General features: G+C 42.8%; 1 protein-coding gene across 2 annotated transcripts; it reads right to left on the minus strand.

Annotated features, from left to right (window-relative positions):
- Positions 1-370: 370 nt before the first annotated feature.
- Positions 371-19,544, minus strand: LOC109884479 (neuronal pentraxin-2-like). 2 transcript variants are annotated; one of them, XM_031837973.1, is made up of 5 exons: positions 19,323-19,544; positions 15,984-16,863; positions 14,246-14,860; positions 6,478-6,657; positions 371-3,214 (listed from the first exon to the last, which is right to left on the minus strand). In XM_031837973.1, exons 2-5 carry the CDS (start codon positions 16,668-16,670, stop codon positions 3,005-3,007), a joined length of 1,692 nt encoding a protein of 563 aa, XP_031693833.1. In that variant the 5' UTR covers positions 16,671-16,863; positions 19,323-19,544; the 3' UTR covers positions 371-3,004. The 2 variants fall into 2 exon arrangements, with proteins under 2 accessions (XP_031693833.1, XP_031693832.1); XM_031837972.1 differs by having other exon boundaries at positions 14,246-14,863.
- Positions 19,545-20,654: the final 1,110 nt, after the last annotated feature.

The following is a 20,654-nucleotide window of genomic DNA, read 5'->3' on the forward strand; positions in this document are numbered from 1 at the left end:
TAAGATTACCTCTTTCCCAAAGTCACAGTCCCTAAGCATGGTCCCATGTTTCATGAGCTGAAATAAAAGATCCCAGAAATGTTCGATACGCACAAAAAGCTTATTTCTCTCAAATTTTGTACACACATTTTTTTACATCCCTGTTAGTGAGCTTTTCTCCTTTGCCAAGATAATCCATCCACCTGACAGGTGTGGCATATCAAGAAGCTGATTAAACAGCATGATCATTACACAGGTGCAGCTTGTGCTGGGGACAAAAGAAGGCCACTCTAAAATGTACAGTTTTGTCACAACACAATGCCACAGATGTCTCAAGTTTTGAGGGAGCATGCAATTGGCATGCTGACTGCATGAATGTCCAACAGAGCTGTTGCCAGAGAATTGAATGTTAGTTTCTCTACCATAAGCCGCTGAGGCCTGAGGAGTATTTCTGTCTGTAATAAAGCCCTTTTGTGGGAAAAAAAACGAATTCTGATTGTCTGTGCTTGGCTCCCCAGTGGGTGTACCTGACTCCCAAGTGGGTGGCCTATGCCCTCCTAGGCCCACCCATGGCTGCGCCCCTGCTCAGTCATGTGAAATCCATAGATTAGGGCGTAATGAATTTCTTTCAATTGACTGATTTCCTTATATACACTGTAACTCAGTAAAATCTTTGAAATTGTTGCATGTTGCATTTATATTTTTGTTCAGTATACATATAAAGGCTCATAAAGCAAATTTCTTTGCTGGGAATTCATGTCTCAGGTAAATCATTGAAACATTTTTCTGAAATCAAAACAATAACACAAAGCTAGAATCCTGAATTGAAACCATAACAAAGAGGTCACCCCACCTCTGTTTTGGTATAAAGCTGAGATATGGGCCTGGAGAAATGTAACCACTCTTAAATTCATAGACAGAGCTGTGGATGCAAAGACTGACCACCCATGATATCAACATTATCAGTTTTACCCATGTTTGGAGGCTATACAGTGTTTGTTTACATTTACATTGTTTACAAATATTGGAGTAAAACAAGCTTATATTTTGGGTTCTGATATGGTATGACATTTGAACTAAGCTCATGATTCATTTCTAAGTTATATTCTTCAAGAATCAATGGGTATATATCATTAATTTATAAGTCCAAAAATGGATGTAACAACTAAGGACTCCGGCTTTAAGGAAATGTACTCAATGTACTATTTCACAGGACAACAGGAAGAAAAAAAGTAGCTGTATGTTTCAAGGAATCTTCTTTCAAAGAGAATCCATTGGTCAACCTCACGCTCTCCTTCTACCTATGTAACCACTTTCAAAGTCAATTATACAGGCCCACTATAAGGATGCTGTGTACCGTAACAACAATATCTATTGATCTTCATCAACTATATGACAATATGTCATATTATCCTTGTTGTGACATTAAAACAGCAGTAACATTTTAGTAACACTAATAAAGGGTCAAATAGAAGCTAGAAAAATAGATACATATACAGAGCCTTCAGAAAGTATTCACACCACTTGACTTATTCTACATTTGTTGTGTTACAGTCTGAATAAAACATTTATTACATTTAGATTTTTTGTCACTGGCCTACACACAATACCCAATAATGTCAAATTAATAAAAAATGAAATGTCTTAAGTCAATAGATAGTCAACCCCTTTGTTATGGCAAGTTAAAATAAGTTCAGGAGTACAAATTTGCTTAAAAAGTCACATAAGTTGCATGGACTTTATTGTGTGCAATAAAAGTGTTAATGTTATTTTTGAATGACTACCTCATCTCTGTTCCCGACACAAACAATTATCTGTAAGGTCCCTCACAGTCAAGCAGTGAATTTGGCTGTGACAGGAGAAAATTGATCAACAACATTGTAGTTACACCACAATGCAAATCTAATTGACAGAGTGAAAAGAAGGAAGCCTGTAGAGAATAAAAATATTCCAAAACATGAATCCTCTTTGGAACAAGGCACTAAAGTAATACTGCAAAAAATGTGGCAAAGCAATTCACTTGTTGTCCTGAATAAAAAGTGTTATGTTTGGAGCAAATCCAATACAGCACATTACTGAGTACCACTCTCCATATTTTCAAGCATAGTGGTGGCTGCATCGTGTTATGGGTATGCTTGTAATCGTTCAGGACTAGGGAGTTTTTCAGGATTAAAAATAAATGGAATAGATCTAAGCACAGGCAAAACCCTCGAGGAAAACCTGTTTCAGTCTGCTTTCCAACAGACACTGGGAGATTAATTCACATTTCAGCAGGACAATAACCTAAAACACAAGACCAAATCTACACTGGAGTTGCTTACCAACCAGATGTGAATGTTCCTGACTGGTCAAGTTATGGTTTTGACTTAACTCTACTTGAAAATGTATGGTAAGACCTGAAAATGGTTGCCTATAATAAACAACCAATTTGACAGAGCTTGAAGAATTGTAAAATATTGCACAATCCAGGTCTGGAAAGCTCTTAGAGACTTACCCAGAAAGACTCATAGCTGTAATCATTGCCAAAGTTGCTTCTACAAAGAATTAACTAAGGGGTGTGAATACTTGTGTAAATGGTTATTTATGTATTTTATTTTCAATACATTTGCAAAAATTTCTAAAAACATGTTTTCACTTTGTCATTATGAGGTATTATGTGTAGATGGATGAACGTTTGTTATAATTTAATACATTTAGAGTTCAGGCTGTAACACAACAAAACATGGAATAAGTCAAGGGGTGTGAATACTTTCTGAAGGCACTGTATATATAGTCCATTTCATTATCAAAACATTTTAATTCCATAATAGTCATAACACAGTCTCTGGGAATGGGGGTCTACCGTCTTTCAGACTAAAAGGAAGGCATAGTTTTAGTCAGGTGGTAATATTAAGTGGAGTGGATTCTCTATCCTGTGTGATCTCATACCCCCTCTGGATCGGAAAACAATCCTTCTTCGATAGGAGTACTTTTAAGTATGTGTGTGATATGGATCCATTGGTAATGTCATAATAGTTGGTTGTCCTTAGTGACAGGGGTCGAAGGGGTACTTGGTGACCCCTCCGTGGAGCTCCACCAGGTTCTCGGACCAGGTGATGACGTCCCCACTGAGGTGGCTGTTGCAGGAGGCCAGGCTGTAGATGTCATGGGCCGTGAGGACATTAGCCCACATTTGGAGGTCAGAGATGTCCCCCATAAACGCCTGCGTGGCGTCGAAACGACCTCCCAGAGTGTCCTGGAGGAGAGAGATAAGGTCATGTTAGGCTCATTCTAAAGTTAGGATTTGTACTTAAGAAAGGAGCCATAAATGCATTTAAACTAAACAATGGGGTTTGTTTGTGGCTAGCTTTGGATCACATGATGCTGCTGAGGGAAGGACAACTCATAATAATGTCCGGAATGGAGCGAATGGAATGGAATTGAATGAAAACCATGTGTTTGATGTATTTGATACCCTTTTACCTATTCCACTCCAGCCATTACCATGAGCCTGTCATCCCCAACCTCCTGTATGTATGGTAGGTGGTAGTCAGCATTCATTATATGACAAAACCTATCTGCTGCTCTAAATGAGACAAGGTCAGGGTTCAGAGGTCAGAGGCTAGGATTACACAGTAATTACTCTGACCGCAAACACGATCACTGTTTCTGAGAGAAAGCCCATGCTAGTGAAGTGACTGCTTTTGTGGTTGGTTAAGGGCGCACGCACAACAGTCCTTCTGCTTGGGCTGCGTTTACACTGGTGGCCCAATTCTGATCTTTTGCCCAATTATTGTGAAAAAAACAATTAGTGGTAAAAAATAAGAAGATCAGAATTGTGTGACTGTGTAAACATAGCATTCTAGACAGCCGTGGCGTGATACATAAAGGGAGGCTATACTAGGATAAGGGCTGAGGAGGGAAGGAAGGGAAAGGGGATACCTAGTCAGTTTCACAACTGAATGCATTTGCCATGACGTTGCCCTCTTGGGGATAGCGAGTACCATCCCCCTCTCTCTGCACCATCCCCCTCTCTCTGCACCATCCCCCTCTCTCCCTCACCCCCTACCAACAGGCTCTGTTAGGCAGGTCATAAATTCCTTGAGGAGTTCTCTCCTCATGGCCAGAGTATAAGAGAGAGTGAGTTTTCAGAGGAGAACAAAGGAACCTCTTCTCCAGCATATAACTTGAGAATTGAACAATGTACATGTTTTGGAGAAGGTGTACGCGGTCGAGGAAGAATCCAGCTACGCGGTCGGGGAAGAATCCAGCTACGCGGTCGGGGAAGAATCCAGCTATGCGGTCGGGGAAGAATCCAGCTACGCGGTCGGGGAAGAATCCAGCTATGCGGTCGGGGAAGAATCCAGCTATGACCGGTCGGGGAAGAATCCAGCTATGCGGTCGGGGAAGAATCCAGCTACGCGGTCGGGGAAGAATCCAGCTACGCGGTCGGGGAAGAATCCAGCTATGCGGTCGGGGAAGAATCCAGCTACGCGGTCGGGGAAGAATCCAGCTACGCGGTCGGGGAAGAATCCAGCTATGCGGTCGGGGAAGAATCCAGCTATGACCGGTCGGGGAAGAATCCAGCTATGCGGTCGGGGAAGAATCCAGCTATGACCGGTCGGGGAAGAATCCAGCTATGCGGTCGGGGAAGAATCCAGCTATGCGGTCGGGGAAGAATCCAGCTATGACCGGTCCATTTCGTTTAATGATTGTGAAACTCATGAGAGACAATACAGCCACATTACCATAACTCTGTTTATACAAGAGTCTCAGTTATGAGGCTTGCATCTAATTGTTGTATAAAATGAATGAGTAAAGATTAAACTATTTGTGAAATTGTGTAATGTGATTTTAAACTGTTTAATGAAAGGGAACCCAATTCCCTTTAAAGTTAACTAAGACATTGGCCCACCCCATGAGCACAGACATTGATCTGGCATCATGGGACAGCCTTTTTCTGCTCTTCCGAATATAATCCCCACCTGGAGAATCATTTTCAGACCAAGCTTACCTCAATTATGAGCGGGCTAAGATTTGAGCCCAGACTAGTACCTCATCACAGAAGGAGTTCAGGTTTGAGTAGATTGCTGAATCTTTTAACCATACCACGTGGTTAAACTCTGAGACTATCGATCCGGCAGAATAAGAGTTACTCTTCGATACTAATTAGTAGTCAGCAGCTAGAAATGATGTACCCGTGAATGCGAGGACCGACAACCGCAGAAACATCTATTCTATTACAACATTGCTGAATGTTACTCTGAACATTCTAACCACAGCAGAGAGAGCGAGGGCGGACAAACTTTCCAACAGAAACAAACTTTCCAACAGAGATCACGACGACACACTGAGTGTAAATATATATATTGATTGCAATTATTCCCGAATGAGTGAGCGTTCATGTGCAAAGGATTGGCATTTCAATTGTTATAATTATCAACTTTGTAGTGTCTTTTATCTCAGTTGACCCCCACTTCCCTTTTGTCCATCAAACCGCGATACCGGTTTAGCCCACTAGGTCACATTCCCTATCATTTCCTTGTAACCATATCTACTTGTTTGTTTGTGTATGCATTTCTTTGATTATTTAGTTAGTTAATAAATAAATGATTGAGACACTTGATGTATGGATGACTCATAGTGAAGACTGGGATCGTGCAGATAGCCAACAATTTACGATGTTTGGAATGAGACTAACGTGAGGTAAAGAATAATTCATTAATTAGAATACTAATTGATCAGATATTAAAATATCTGAAAGTTATATTAGGATAAATATAACTTTGTAATCTGAATATTTTCCTTGGTGCCCCGATTTCCTAGTTAGTTACATTTACATTATTAAAAGACCCACATTCAACAGAAATGTGGCTTCCCCATTTAACCTAACCTCTCTGAATCAAATCAAATCAAATCAAATTTATTTATATAGCCCTTCGTACATCAGCTGATATCTCAAAGTGCTGTACAGAAACCCAGCCTAAAACCCCAAACAGCAAGCAATGCAGGTGTAGAAGCACGGTGGCTAGGAAAAACTCCCTAGAAAGGCCAATACCTAGGAAGAAACCTAGAGAGGAACCAGGCTATGTGGGGTGGCCAGTCCTCTTCTGGCTGTGCCGGGTGGAGATTATAACAGAACATGGCCAAGATGTTCAAATGTTCATAAATGACCAGCATGGTCGAATAATAATAAGGCAGAACAGTTGAAACTGGAGCAGCAGCACAGTCAGGTGGAAGTTGAAACTGGAGCAGCTGATACAAATTATATTATGTGTAAGTATTTCATTTTCATTTTCATTCAGCAACTGAATCAGAGAAGCTCGGTGGGCTGCCTCAATTGGTGTCCACTGCATAGGCGCCCGGGGAGCAGTTTGTTGTTGTTGTTAACTGCTTTGCTCAAGGGGTTAATGAGTGAGGTCGCAGGGAAAATGGCTTAGTGTGCACTTTTCTTGTCTTGTGTAATGCAGAAGCTTTTTGTAGACACTCAATAACCAACTGAAAGAATTTGAAGATTACCTGTTCCTGTCCGAGGATGAAGACCCCTCCAGGTTTGATGGGATGCCATGCGGACAGGTTCTCTCCAGAGCCCCTCTTCACCCCGTCCTGGTACGCCTCCCACTCACCGTCCCTCGTCGACCACGTCACACACACATGATGCCACTTTCCATCGCTGATAGAAAGGGGCAGAGTCACTGCCTGGGGGGAAGGGAGGAGAGTAGGGATTGAGTACCACCAAGTTGACAGCACAAGGAGATAACTTGTGTGTTTCCAGTAGTAAACAGGTAAAGATTTGTACTACTTGATGACTTGGTAGTAAATAAGTAGTTGAAACACTACAGCTTTACTACACAGGCTTGTCAATAGTAATCAAGTAGAGGTTTTACTACTTGATGTTGGTAGTAAATAAGTGGTCATACTACAGGCAGACAACACCGGCTTTTCGTGACCACAAAAGACAAGACAGGAAGTAGTTGGCTGTTGTTAGGTAGCTACTGTTTTTGCCCATCCTGAATGTAATCCTCTCCCATCCTTCGTCGTCCTGTCTTTCATAGTTAGCTCTTATGCTGACACCAGTTCCTTTAAGTTTTATGAATATTTTCATGTCGTTGTTTAGTCGTTTATATAACTTATTAGGAAATGAAAAAGGATCAGGAGAAATTCAGTAGTGATCAGTGGTGACACTACATGCACAAATGGCAATAGAAATTCAATAGGGATTGAGTAGGCATACAGAAGTAGGCTTTGTGTAGTAATTCAATAGTGAACATGTAGGAATTGTGTAGGTATGTGTAGGTTTTAAGTAGTACATAGCCAAAAGTTCCGTAGTTACACAGTAGTTATTAAGGGAGAATTATGTAGTGGTTTAAATAGGAAATATGCATTGTTCACCATTGATGAACGGTCCCAATTTGTCACTCATTACCATTTAAATGACTACATGAATCACTACTGGTTTACTACACATCTCAACAGCAATCAAACAGTAAAACCAGTAGGGTTGTGTAGATCTTGTGCAGTATTGCTGAGTAGTAACTCCGTAGTATTTACTGGGTATATACTCAGTGAATTACTGGGGGGGGGGGTCTCTAAATTATGCAAATTAACTACTCTCCTGTTTGTTTAAAATGTAGTGGTAAATATGTTTTACAGTGGTAAATATGTAAATAAATGCTTCCAAATGAAACAAATACCCCCACCTCTCTGTCATTGTTTAAACCATTTATTTATATGTGCCAGCACTGTCCACTCAGTAGTGCTGAATTTCGGCCTAAGTTCCTTTACACATAGATTTTCCTTTGTGCTTCCTAATTTTTGCCATTTGTTTGCCATGTGTTCTTGATTTAAAAAATGGCCTTTATTCCAATCGTTAGACTTATTCTTTGATTTATCATTGTTTGCGTTTGTCAGTCACCTGTTTAGAGCACTCATTAGTTGTTTTTCAGGTGCGTGTGGGTACTGGTGTTCTCTGTGACCGAGGTAAAAGCAGATTCATGTTGGATATTTCCTTACGTCCACCAACAGCAGTTAGGGACCGTCAACATAGTGACAAATCACATTTTTTAAATGCCAATAGCTCTTTAAGCATTTCTCCTAAAACTTTCAAAACGAGTTGTAGCTAACTCCATGCTATAGACGCACATTGCACACACTTTTTTTACACTATTTTAAATGATTTATTTATTTTAACCTCAAACAAGGTTTATAATGTACACTCAGTGGGCCTACACATTGCACACCCTTTTGTTTGTCCATTTGCATCTCATGAGATTTTACAATAATATTTTAAAGATTCAAATTTCAATAGCTTCTCTTAGTCTCATGACCTACAACCCTCAAACTACTTTCAGAATATCCACCGAATAGCCTTATATGTAGCACAACCTTTTGTTTGTCCATTTTCATCTCACAGAATTTTACACATATTTTCAATGTTTTTCAATGTTTCTAATTTCAATAGCTCCTTGGTCATGTGACCTACAACCCTCAAACTACTTTCAGAACATCCAGTCACTAGCTTTATATATGGCACACCCTTTTGTTTGTCCATTTTCATGTCAAACAATTTGACATACATTTTTCAAACGTTCAAATGTCAATAGCTCCTTGGTCATGTGACCTACGACCCTCAAACTGCTGTCAGAATATCCACTGAGTAGCCTTATATGTAGCACTTTCGTTTGTCCATTTTAATCTAACGATTTTACAGTAATTTTCAATGTTTTTCAATGTTTCTAATTTCAATAGCTCCTAAGTCATGTGACTTACTGGACTCAAACAAGGTTCAGAATGTACACTCAGTGGGCCTACACATTGCACACCCTTTAGTTTGTCCATTTCCATCTCACACAGTTTTATATAAAAAAAAAGTACATTTAAAATGTCAATAGCTCCTTGGTCATGTGACCTACTGGACTCAAACAAGATTCATAATGTCCACTGACTACCCTTCAATATTGCACACTCTTTAGTTGGTCACTTTTCATCTCAGGTGATTTGAAATGAATGTTTCAAACTTTCTAATTTCAATAGCTCCTTGGCCATGTGACCTACAACCCTCAAACTACTTTCAGAATATCCACTGACTAGCCTTATACATGGCACACCCTTTCATTTGTCCATTTTCATCTCACACGATTTTACATTAATTGTCTGCTCTGCTCCCCAGAAGGACAGTGTCACTCACACCTATTCACTTGGTCCTTCTCCCTGGGGCCTTCCTGACCTCCAGGCAGGCCCCCATTGATCTGGTGACCTCTGACTCCAGGCTTCTAGGCCTACACTCCCTGCCCGCCTGCCTGCCCTCTCCCTGGGTCTGAGAGTGTATAGCTTACTCCCTGGAACCACAGATCTCCAGGCCGCCATACCTACTCTCACTACCCGGCCAACACCCCTCTCACTGGGCATCACCCATCACCTCGTCCCGGCAGGGGCTCAGCATCTCCATAACCTTGCCCACCAGGCGAACCGGGACACCCACACTTAAGCACCCCTCCCCAGACACTAAGACGTCTATATTCCCGCTGTCAGGGACCATGTGCACCTGGTAACCCGCCCGCTTTTTTCCACTCAGAGACTAAGTCTCCAATCCAACCTCCATGGCCCCCGAGTCCAGCTGCCCCTGCTCGGACTCTGAGTGCCCCCCGCATTGATGGAGGCCTCCTCGTGCACCTGGTAACCCTTTGACTTCCACAGCGAGACCCAACCTGACTCACAGTCCCACCAGAGGACAAGCCCGGCCGGATGGGCGACCACCACCTAGCCCCCTACCTATCCAGAGCCCCATGTTGATGTCTTACACCTTCTACCTTCCTGCCTGGGCTCTAACACACTCTGTGTCTGGCCTCTGAAAAAAGTTTGTACTTTGTTTACGCTCCCTAACTAATTCAACTAGGAATTCAAAATGCTGCTCACATCGCCATGTTTATGAGCTTTGGAAAGCAAATGAATATCCAAATCGTGAAAATAAGACGTGCAATATTGTACGCAATTTTTCCAACATCATGATACTTATTTGGAGTCTGTGGCTCAAGTGGTTTGAAAGCTATTGAGGTTTGAAAGCATGAACATCCGTTGAATACCCAACTTGAAACTGTCTTGACCTCGGTTTCTCTGTGCCATCTGTGGCCAAAAGTAGTAGACCATTTATTTCGCTTTATTATTTTCTATTAATATTTGTTTTCTTTCCTGGATCAGCTGATGATGGTAGACAATATTACTAGACAACTAGTATCCAGCTAGACACCAATGTGCATCCAATCCATCCAACAAGTAGCCTATACGTTAATGACAGTAGGCCTACAAGGTGACTCTTTGGTTAGAAGAGGATAAATGATTAACGTTCAATGTTCTAATTCAATTGTTAAATGCTTAATAATGATAAATAACACTGTCATCAATTTCATCAATGTAAAGACAGAAAGGAAGTGTTTTATGTCACACGATCTGTGAAGACTCCAAGCATTAACTCATTAACTATGGACTAACTCATGAACAAGGGTGGAAAACATGTTTTGATTTATTTAACTCATGTATTATATTGGATGTAGGCTACCGGTTCTGTGTGTGTTCATGTGTGTAAAATTGCCTCTGCTGAGAGGGTAGGCTAACAGAAGTGATGTAAGCCTACTGGAAGGTAAAAGGTAGGCTAACAGAAGTGATGTAAGCCTACTGGAAGGTAAAAGGTAGGCTAACAGAAGTGATGTAAGCCTACTGGAAGGTAAAAGGTAGGCTAACAGAAGTGATGTAAGCCTACTGGAAGGTAAAAGGTAGGCTAACAGAAGTGATGTAAGCCTACTGGAAGGTAAAAGGTAGGCTAACAGAAGTGATGTAAGCCTACTGGAAGGTAAAAACAACTGGCAATAAAGATAAAACACCACATAACTGTCTACCAGTAGATCTATTTGAAGTTCATGGTAATAGGCTTACACATTGTAGCCTAGTCTGGTAAGTTCACTGTGTGTTAGGATGACCAGACCATCCTGTTTATCAGGTGTCCACACTTTTCAGGCTACAAAAAAGGTCCATTTGTCAGCAAGAAGCATCAATTAATGTAGGCCTAATCAATGGCAATGGCTGAATTTCAATAGGCACACTTCTTGGTGTTTTGTAACACATGTCTATTTCCATTCATCAAATGGCACAAGTATACGGTTGAAATCGGAAGTTTAGTCATTAAAATGTGGTTTTCAACCGCTCAACAAATTTCTTGTTAACAAACTATACTTTTGGCAAGTCAGTTAGAACATCTACTTTGTGCATGACACAAGTAATGTTTTGGGGGGGAGAAATGTCCTCTGGTCTGATGAAACAAAAATAGAACTGTTTGGCCATAATGACCATTGTTATGTTTGGAGGAAAAAGTTGGATGCTTGCAAGCTGAAGAACACCATTCCAACTGTGAAGCACGGGGGTGGCAGCATCATGTTGTGGGGGTGCTTTGCTGCAGGAGGGACTGGTGCACTTCACAAAATAGATGGCATCATGAGAAAGGGAAATTATGTGGATATATTATTGAAGCAACATCTCAAGACATCAGTCAGGAAGTTAAAGCTTAGTCGCAAATGGGTCTTCCAAATGAACAACGACCCCAAGCATACTTCCAACGTTGTGGCAAAATGGCTTAATGACAACAAAGTCAAGGTGTTGGAGTGGCCATCACAAAGCCCTGACGTCAAACCCATAGAAAATGTGTGGGCAGAACTGAAAAAGCATGTGCGAGCAAGGAGGCCTACAAAGCTGACTCAGTTACACCAGCTCTGTCAGGAGGAATGGGTCAAAATTCACCCAACCTATTGTGGGAAACTTGTGGAAGGCTACCCAAAACGTTTGACCCAAGTTAAACAATTTAAAGGCAATGCTACCAAATACTAATTGAGTGTATGTAAACTTCTGACCCACTGGGAATGTGATGAAAGAAATAAAAGCTGAAATAAATCACTCTCTACTATTATTCTGACATTTCACATTCTTAAAATAAAGTAGTGATCCTAACTGACCTAAGACATGGAATTTTTATTAGGATTAAATGTTAGGAATTGTGAAAAACTTAACTTAAATGCATTTGGCTAAGGTGTATGTAAACTTCTGACTTCAACTGTACATGCAGTTTGGATGCTGGAATTATTTTAATTTTAATTTTTTTTGAATTTTTTACCCCCAATTTCGTGGTGTCCAATTGTTGTAGTAGCTACTATCTTGTCTCATCACTACAACTCCCGTACGGGCTCGGGAGAGACAAACGTTGAAAGTCATGCGTCCTCCGATACACAACCCAACCTAGCCACACTGCTCCAACCCGGCTGGATGTGCGCTGTGTGTCGGCGGAAACACCATGCACCTGGCAACCTTGGCTAGCGCGCACTGCGCCCGGCCCGCCACAGGAGTCGCTGGTGTGCAATGAGAAAAGGACATCCCTACCGTCCGACCAAGCCCTCCCTAACCCGGACGACGCTAGGCCAATTGTGCGTCACCCCATGGACCTCCCGGTCGCGGCCGGTTACAACAGAGCCTGGGCGCGAACCCAGAGTCTCTGATGGCACAGCTGGCGCTGCAGTACAGCGCCCTTAACCACTGCGCCACCCGGGAGGCCCATGCTGCAATTATTTTAAAGTGGATGAACGCGCATAGGTAGCCTACATTTTGAAGTGATTTGTTTGACAATCAGATGAAAATATCATGACTGGTTGTGTTAATGTCACATTAAAAGGTAATACATTTTTTACAGTTTAAATAATGTCTTTATTATTAGTCCCATAAAAAAATTGAAATCGATAGAGACCCACAAAAATCATGGTGTAATTCACCCTCTGTCTGAGACTGTCTCCACCTGCTGTCTAAGTAAGCTGCTCTCTGACGTCATCGTCACACCATTAAGACGGATCACTGGTGTCAGAAAGTCCATTCGGTTAACCTTCGGAGTTACAATGCTCTTCAGTGTAGCCTAGTTATTATATACTGAGCTTCTGAGCTACTGAGTCCAACAGGCCTTCTGGGCTAAACCTTTGGCTACAGAGACGTGGCTTACGTGGTTTTTATCCTCACAGCTGAAGTGTTAAAGCCAAGAGAGTTATATAGCATCCACTCTGCCCATGTCCGAATACCCATTCTAGCGTACTATACTGAACAAAAATATAAACACAACATGCAACAATTTCAAATATTTTACTGAGTTACAGTTCATGTAAGGAAATCAGTCAATTGAAATGAATTCATTCGGCCCTAATCTATGGATTTCACATGACTGGGAATACAGATATGCATCTGTTGGTCACAGATACCTTAAAATAAAGGTAGGGGCTTGGATCAGAAAACCAGTCAGTATCTGGTGTGACCACCATTTGCCTCATCCAGTGCGACACATCTCCTTCGCATAGAGTTGATCAGACAGTTGATTGTGGCCTTGTGGAATGTTGTCCCACTCCTCTTCAATGGCTGTGCGAAGTTGTTGAATATTGGCAGGAACTGGAACATGCTGTTGTGTGTTTGTTTGTTGTCTGTAGCTTCTGCCTGCCCATACCATGACCCCACCACCACCATGGGGTACTCTGTTCACAACGTTGACATCAGTAAACCGCTCGCCCACACGATGCCATACATGTGGTCTGTGGTTGTGAGGCCGGTTGGAGGTACTGCCAAATTCTTTAAAACAATGTTGGAGGTGGCAACAGCTCAGGTGAACTATCCTGCAGTCAATTGCATGCTCCCTCTAAACTTGAGACATCTGTGGCATTGTGATGTGTGACAAAACTGCACATTTTAGAGTGGCCTTTTATTTTCCCTAGCACAAGGTGCACCAGTGTAATGATCATGCTGTTTAATCAGCTTCTTGTTAAGCTACACCTGTCAGGTGGATGGATGATCTTGGCAAAGGAAAAATTCTCACTAAAGGATGTAAACAAATTTCTGCACAAAAGTTGAGAGAAATAAGCTTTTTGTGAGTAAGGAAAATGTATGGGTATCTTTTATGTCAGCTCATGAAACATGGGACCAACACTTTACACGTTTCATTTATACTTTTGTTCAGTGTAAATAGTATGCAGAAAAAAATCGTTTTATAAATAGACTGACATTTCAAAAATAGACTCCCACAATTCGTTAATTTTGGTACAGCAAGTAAATTTCTCTGATTATCAGCTGTTGTCAAACACGTTGGAAAAGATGAAAAGGCGAGTGAATTCCACTAGACCAAACACCGAAATAAGTATGCAGTTTAGGTATGTAATACACTAGGATGGGTATTCAGACATGGCCACTCTCCACTCAACGCTCTCTCTCCTCATCTCACCTTGTCATCCACCAACAGCTCCATGGGGTTGTTGCCCCACTCGATCAGCACCAGTTCGTTGGCCTGTCCTGGTACAGAGTAGGAGAAGGGGGTCCCCAGCCCGGGGCCTGCGCCCCCCTTTATCCACAGACACAGGGTGAGGGCAAAGATCTCGTGGAGGAGGGTCGTCTTCACCTTCCCGTGCATGTAGTTGGTTCTCATGGGGAAACCGATCTGGAAGGCATCAGGGTTCTTGGTCTTCTTCCTGCTGTTGGTACCTGTGTGGTGCAGGTTATTCAGTAGAGAGTCCAATTTGTTGTTGGAGTGCAGGCCAGCCCTGGGCCCTGGTATGTGATAACCCGTTCTCTGCAGGTAACCATGGCTATCTGCCTCGTTGTCGTGTTGCCCATCGTCATGGTGATCATCGGGGTGGTCATCATGGTGACTGTCATCGTGATGCCCGTCATCGTCGTGGTCTTCATGGTGCCCGTCATCATGGTGATCGCTGTTGTCATGGTGATTGGGGCTGCTGCTGAGGGCAGCAGCGGTGTGGTGCATCTGCTGCTCCAGAGCACTGATCTTCCTCTGGAGGAGCTCCTTCAGAGAGCTGGAGTAGGTGGTGGAGGTGTTCCTTGACTGCTGGGGAGGGAGACACAAACACTACCCTTCTTTACTGTTGACTACAGTACGTACATTCTTTTTTTTATTATGGTTGAGATTGAGAAACAGATTGAGAGATATGTGAGTTTCTACATCGTTGACTGGTGGTCTCTCTGTGGGACAGTGATGATAGGCAGATGGCACGGACAGCAGAGGGTACAGATCGGAGATCAGTGTCAATTATCATGATCTCCACTTACAGCCTCATAATCAGGCCACAAACCTGGACGACAAAGCCTGAATTACGAGAGAAAGCAAGAGAGAGAAAACAGGTAGGAATGATGTGCCCTGCCCAGCTCCATCCAGCTCCAATCATTTGACCCATCTACCAAGCTAACCTAACTCTCTCTACCAATCTTAAACTCACCCAGCTAGCTCTGTCCTGCTCATCTCAAACCCACCCACCCAGCCATACCAAACCCTACCAAGTGTACTCGAGCAGAATCCATTTAAACCAGTGCTCAATAACCTTGTCTAGTGTGCCCATTTTGACTTAGACAGGGTGATCATCCAACCCCTAAAGCAACTTCAATGTCAGGCCAGGACCGGTTATGCCAGGGATGCTAGTCTCTCTCTGTGCCAAGACTGTTCTGCTCCAGACAGTCAGACAGGGCTGGCAGTGTAGCAGAGGAAAGGGACAATGGTGATCCTTGATTGTTTTTACAAATAAAGGATTTTGATGCCAGGAAACAAGATGTAGAACTCTGTCTGCCTGTGGCAGATGGTGTCTCGCATGGCAGGGTGGTACTTTCATGTGATTAACTGATTAACAGATGTAAATATCCCGAGCTCTTATTCAGCTTGAGTTGTTTATTTGACCAAACAATCCAATGGCATGTGCATCACCTGACCTGAGACAAGACAAGGAAGTGACACGTGGAAACACATTACACCCCTCTTCTTTTCTCTCTCCCTCTCTCTCGCGCATTATAATATAGTAATCTGCCATTTAGCAGACGCTTTTTACAATTTAAAGTAATCCCTTAATCCTGATTTTAGTCTCTGTCTCTCATCCCTCTGTCATTCTTTTATCTCTTTCCTCATGACCCCATCCTATCTCCATTATCTCTTTTCTGTACTAAACGGAACTTTCTCTCACCTGCAGGTTATCCATTCTCTCTTTAAGGGCCTGCAGCATCCTGCCCAGTTCTTCCGGCGATTTTGATGATATCATATCCTCTGGTGTTGCGTGTTTATCCTGCCCCCTGTTGTTATGCCCACTGTCCGAACGATGCCCCCCATTCCCAGGGTAGTGTCCGGCTGCATCCAAAGCATGGTTGTTGTTTCCATGGTGACCCTGCTGGTTGTCATGGAGACCGTTGTCAGCGTAAGGCAGATGGCTGACAGCCCCTCCGTGATGAGATGGAGGTTCATGGTGGTCGTTGTGAGCCACGATGCCTGGCCCAGAGCCCTCACACAGGGTGAGCTTGGCGGTTAGCTCCCTGATGGTCTCTCTCATATCCAGGATGGTCTCTTTCTGCTGCACCAGGCTCTCTCTCAGGTGTAAAATACTGGTTTTAGCCTCCTCTGTCATTCCCCACCAGCCATTATTGTTCGGGGACCCTACAGGAGGAGTGTGGTGCCCTGCCCCGCTAGGCCCCATGACTGGCCCCCCAGAGGGGAAGCAGGCAGGGTCGGTATCGGCAGGGACGGGAATGCAGATGAATCGCGGGTGGCCTCCATAGTCAGGCCCTGGCATGGCAGAGGTAGGGGAGATGAAGAGGAGGATGGTGGAGAGGATGAGTGTTTGTAACGACGAGGGTTTAGAGATGCACTTGTGTCCCATTTTCAGCACTCTTTGAGTATGGTTTGAGGTTGAAGAAATAGACTTCAACCTTTCTGATGTGAGTAAGTTTAACTCTTTTGAATTAAAAGCAGCATGTCCCAGAAAAGCTATATTCCAATAGCTCTGTGGTCTGATACCTCTGAAAGTTTCTTATTTTATGGTGTGGGAGAACCAGAGCTGTTGTGGAAAGCACCTGCAAGAAAAGTATGAGGTTTAGAATGCAGCTGAGTAACTTTTGGTCTAGGACAGCACACGAAGTAGCAGGGACCGGTAGTTCCCCTTCTATTGCTGTGGATGCTGTTTGGAAGACTACAAGGCTGCAGTTGTAGGTATGGAAGCCAGTACTGTACTCTAGGCATGGCCTTACACAGATCTTTGGTGGTCTCAAAGTGAGAAAAAGGGTGCCCCCTTCCAAAATGACCGTCATTCCATTTATATTTTTCTACTGCTCCTGTAGCCAAATTCTCCATGATTTGTTTAAACATAGGCTTTACTTTTCTACCACAACACACTCACTCATCATACATTGTAGACTAAGCCAGCTCAAAGATGAAAGAAAGTTAGTTAATTATCTTGCTAGAACCACTACCGCGGTCTATCAGTATCTGATAATCGCTGATGTAGACTAGATGGATCAGCTAGTTAGCTAGGCTATGCTGTCAAAACAAGCTAGTCTTTACTTGAATTTGTTCTGCTAACAAACAATCAAACTGCAGTCGCCCCCTTCCCTGTCCCTGTCCCTGACCCTGTCCCTGACCCTGACCCTGACCCTGACCCTGACCCTGACCCTGACCCCGACCCCGACCCTGTCCCTTCCCTGTCCCTGTCCCTGTCCCTGTCCCTGTCCCTGTCCCTGTCCCTGTCCCTGTCCCTGTCCCTGTCCCTGCCCCTGACCCTGTCCCTGACCCTGTCCCTGTCCCTGACCCTGACCCTGACCCTGACCCTGACCCTGACCCTGACCCTGACCCTGTCCCTGACCCTGTCCCTTCCCTGTCCCTGTCCCTGACCGTGAGGCAACACGTGCTACTAACCTACTACTGGCGGTACTCATTGTAAACCGATAGGCAATTCGTTGCATTTGAAGTTACAAGAGAGAGAATAGACTAAATCAAATCAAGAGTCATTGTTTTTTTTGTTTTTTTACACGCACGTGCCTGACTGTAGTGCAGTATTCCATCTGCAGGGTTGATGCATTAATTGGCTTTTGAGAGATTAATCAAGAGATTGGCCTGGAATAAAACAAAATCACAGAGTACCGATAGCACACACACCAGATCATTATAACAAAAACACAAAAATATAAGTAAATCAGTAAGAAATAAAGTGAGCATCTAAGCCTTCACATTATTAAGAATAGAGTATGTTCTGAAATTATAATGTTGTTTATACTGGCTGCTTAAGAAATCTCTTGATGATCAGTCACACCTTGTCATGTAAGTTCAAGCGTCTGCTGCTCTTATTTCTATGATCAGCCCGATTGACAGTTTTCTATTGTGGTTTTACGGTCTACCATAGCAATCAGACACTCCTAATCACATCTAATCACCATTGGATGTATTTTTACAGTACCGTAAATAAAGATGGGCACGTGGGGTTACAGCTAAAACCGTGATGGCCACCTGTCGCTCCCAATCCAGACATTGTTTGACTCAGTTCAACTGCAGAGTTCAACTGACAATCATTCATATGGCCATAAAGAGAGAGATAATGTCTAATATAATATAAGCTTGAAGATGAGTTTGTGACTTGAATCCGCTGTGTAGTGCTGGGACAAAAACCAAAACATGTACCCAGGGGCGGCCCCAGGACCGCGTTTGGGAAACACTGGCTTAGAGGAGAGCCAGATTGTCGAGCCACACAACCCTGTTTCACCCAATCTCAATTCTTTGGCCTTTTTAGCCCTACCTTTATTATCTTTCACAGATCTTCCAATTAACCTAATTACAAATACCTATTAGGGTGACAGAGTCGAGAGACAAGAACGTTTTCCTCTGCTGTGTGTGTGTGTGTGTGGGGGGGGGGGGGGGGGGGGGGCTTTACTTTATAGTAGGCCTACGGGCACCATATGGTTAAAGTGGGCATTGAAGTCAGTGATTACAGATACATTTAAAGCTGACGGGCACATTTAACACTAATTAGAAAAGGGCTGACCAACAAAAACATAATATCTGCTCATATGGTGGCTACGTTTGCAATTAAGTAGAGTTGACCAAAGCCAGAAGGAGACCACCGAAGCATGACAATATCATTTCCAGGGATGGGTTGTCAATTACAATCTAATTGAGGATTTAAAAACAAATGTGGATTTCAGTCATCTAGATTGAAGAACAATTGACCCCAATCCTGGCCTCTACACAGCACAACCAGAGTATATCGGATAAATGGGTCAAATTAATATCAATTGAGTTGAATTTCACTAGACAGGTTTACAAAGTTTGTAGATGACCCCTCGGTCAGTCAGAATGTAATGACAGAGACCCATAGACACACTTGTAGTAATGGATAGAAAGCATCACGTTGGAGAGAAATACACCTGTATCTAACGTCAAACTGAACTTGAAATAATCTAATTCATCTTGGAATGAAAGTCAATAAATCCAACGTGAATGGTCATAATCTACACATTGTTGAACAGAAACAAAGTGTCCTTACCTGAGAACCTGTGTGTCCTGCTTCTGTTCTGTTGGTCAGTTAGTAAATCCACCTCACCACATACACTGATCAGATTGGGAGATTTACTCCAGGGGAGTGTGTTAACACATCTCTCTCTCTCTCTCTCTCTCTCTCTCGGCTCACACCAACCTTTCCACAGTCTCTTTCTCTGTAGGCTATACTACATGCTGTAGGGTTGGGATCAATTCCATTTAGATTCTGTCAATTCTGGAAAGTTCATATCAGAAATTGAAAAGGCAATTTAATTTAATTAATCAATATGGATTTTCAATTGAGGAATTGAATTACGATTAATTTAGTGAACTTTTGTAGTTGAAATGGAAATAACCCCAACAACACTGGTGATACATTGCATTATGCTCAGACGACACCTGCTGCATTTCTCATTTCCCGCTGTCAACTTTACAGATTGTCAAGCCTTAAAATTGACCATGTACTCATCCACAAACACTAACACTAACACTCTACTATCTTCACTGCCACACGCGGTGGTTCACCTACATCTTAACAGGATAATTGGCCTGATTAATCTGCCTGTATACTCCAGACAGTCTGACTGGCAGCCTATAGCCCAGCCCTGTCCAGCACAGAGCCTTCAGACCAACAGATGGCTGCTCGTATTCAGGTCAATTAGAGGAACACGCTCAGCACACACAAACAAGACTCAGGCAAAGGCCAGATATACACTCAAATCAAATCAAATCCAGTGGTGTAAAGTACATAAGTAAAAATACTTTAAAGTACTACTTACAGTACCAGTCAAAATAGTTTTTCTTCATTTTACTATTTTCTAAACTGTAGAATAATAGTGAAGACATAAAAACTATGAAATAACAGATGTGGAATCATGTAGTGACCAAAAAAGTGTTAACAAATCAAAATAGATTTGAGATTTGAGATTCTTCAAAGTAGCCACCCTTTGCCCTAATGACAGCTTTGCCCACTCTTGACATTCTCTCAACCAGATCCACCTGGAATGCTTTTCCAACAGTCTTGAAGGAGTTCCCATATATGCTGAGCACTTGCTGGCTGCTTTTCCTTCACTCTGTGGTCCAACTCATACCAAACCATCTCAATTGGGTTGAGGTCAGGTGATTGTGGAGGCCAGGTCATCTGATGCAGCACTCCATCACTTAACCAGCATGGCTACCACAGCATTCTGTAGCGATACGCCATCCCATCTGGTTTGGGCTTAGTGGGACTATCATTTGTTTCTCAACAGGACAGTGACCCAACACACCTCCAGGCTGTGTAGGACTATTTGACAAAGAAGGAGAGTTATGGAGTGCTGCATAAGATGACCCGGCCTCA

Source organism: Oncorhynchus kisutch, linkage group LG2 (assembly GCF_002021735.2).
Source record: "Oncorhynchus kisutch isolate 150728-3 linkage group LG2, Okis_V2, whole genome shotgun sequence".
Taxonomy (NCBI): Eukaryota; Metazoa; Chordata; class Actinopteri; order Salmoniformes; family Salmonidae; genus Oncorhynchus; species Oncorhynchus kisutch.

Excerpts from the sequence above, each read along its gene's own strand:
- LOC109884479 (XM_031837972.1), bottom strand. The coding sequence starts at position 16,670 with ATGGGACACAAGTGCATCTCTAAACCCTCGTCGTTACAAACACTCATC. Across the intron at positions 6,658-14,245 it reads AGCTGTTGGTGGATGACAAG|GCAGTGACTCTGCCCCTTTC; the intron begins GTGAGATGAGGA and ends CCTTCCCCCCAG. Across the intron at positions 3,215-6,477 it reads TCATCCTCGGACAGGAACAG|GACACTCTGGGAGGTCGTTT; the intron begins GTAATCTTCAAA and ends TCTCTCCTCCAG.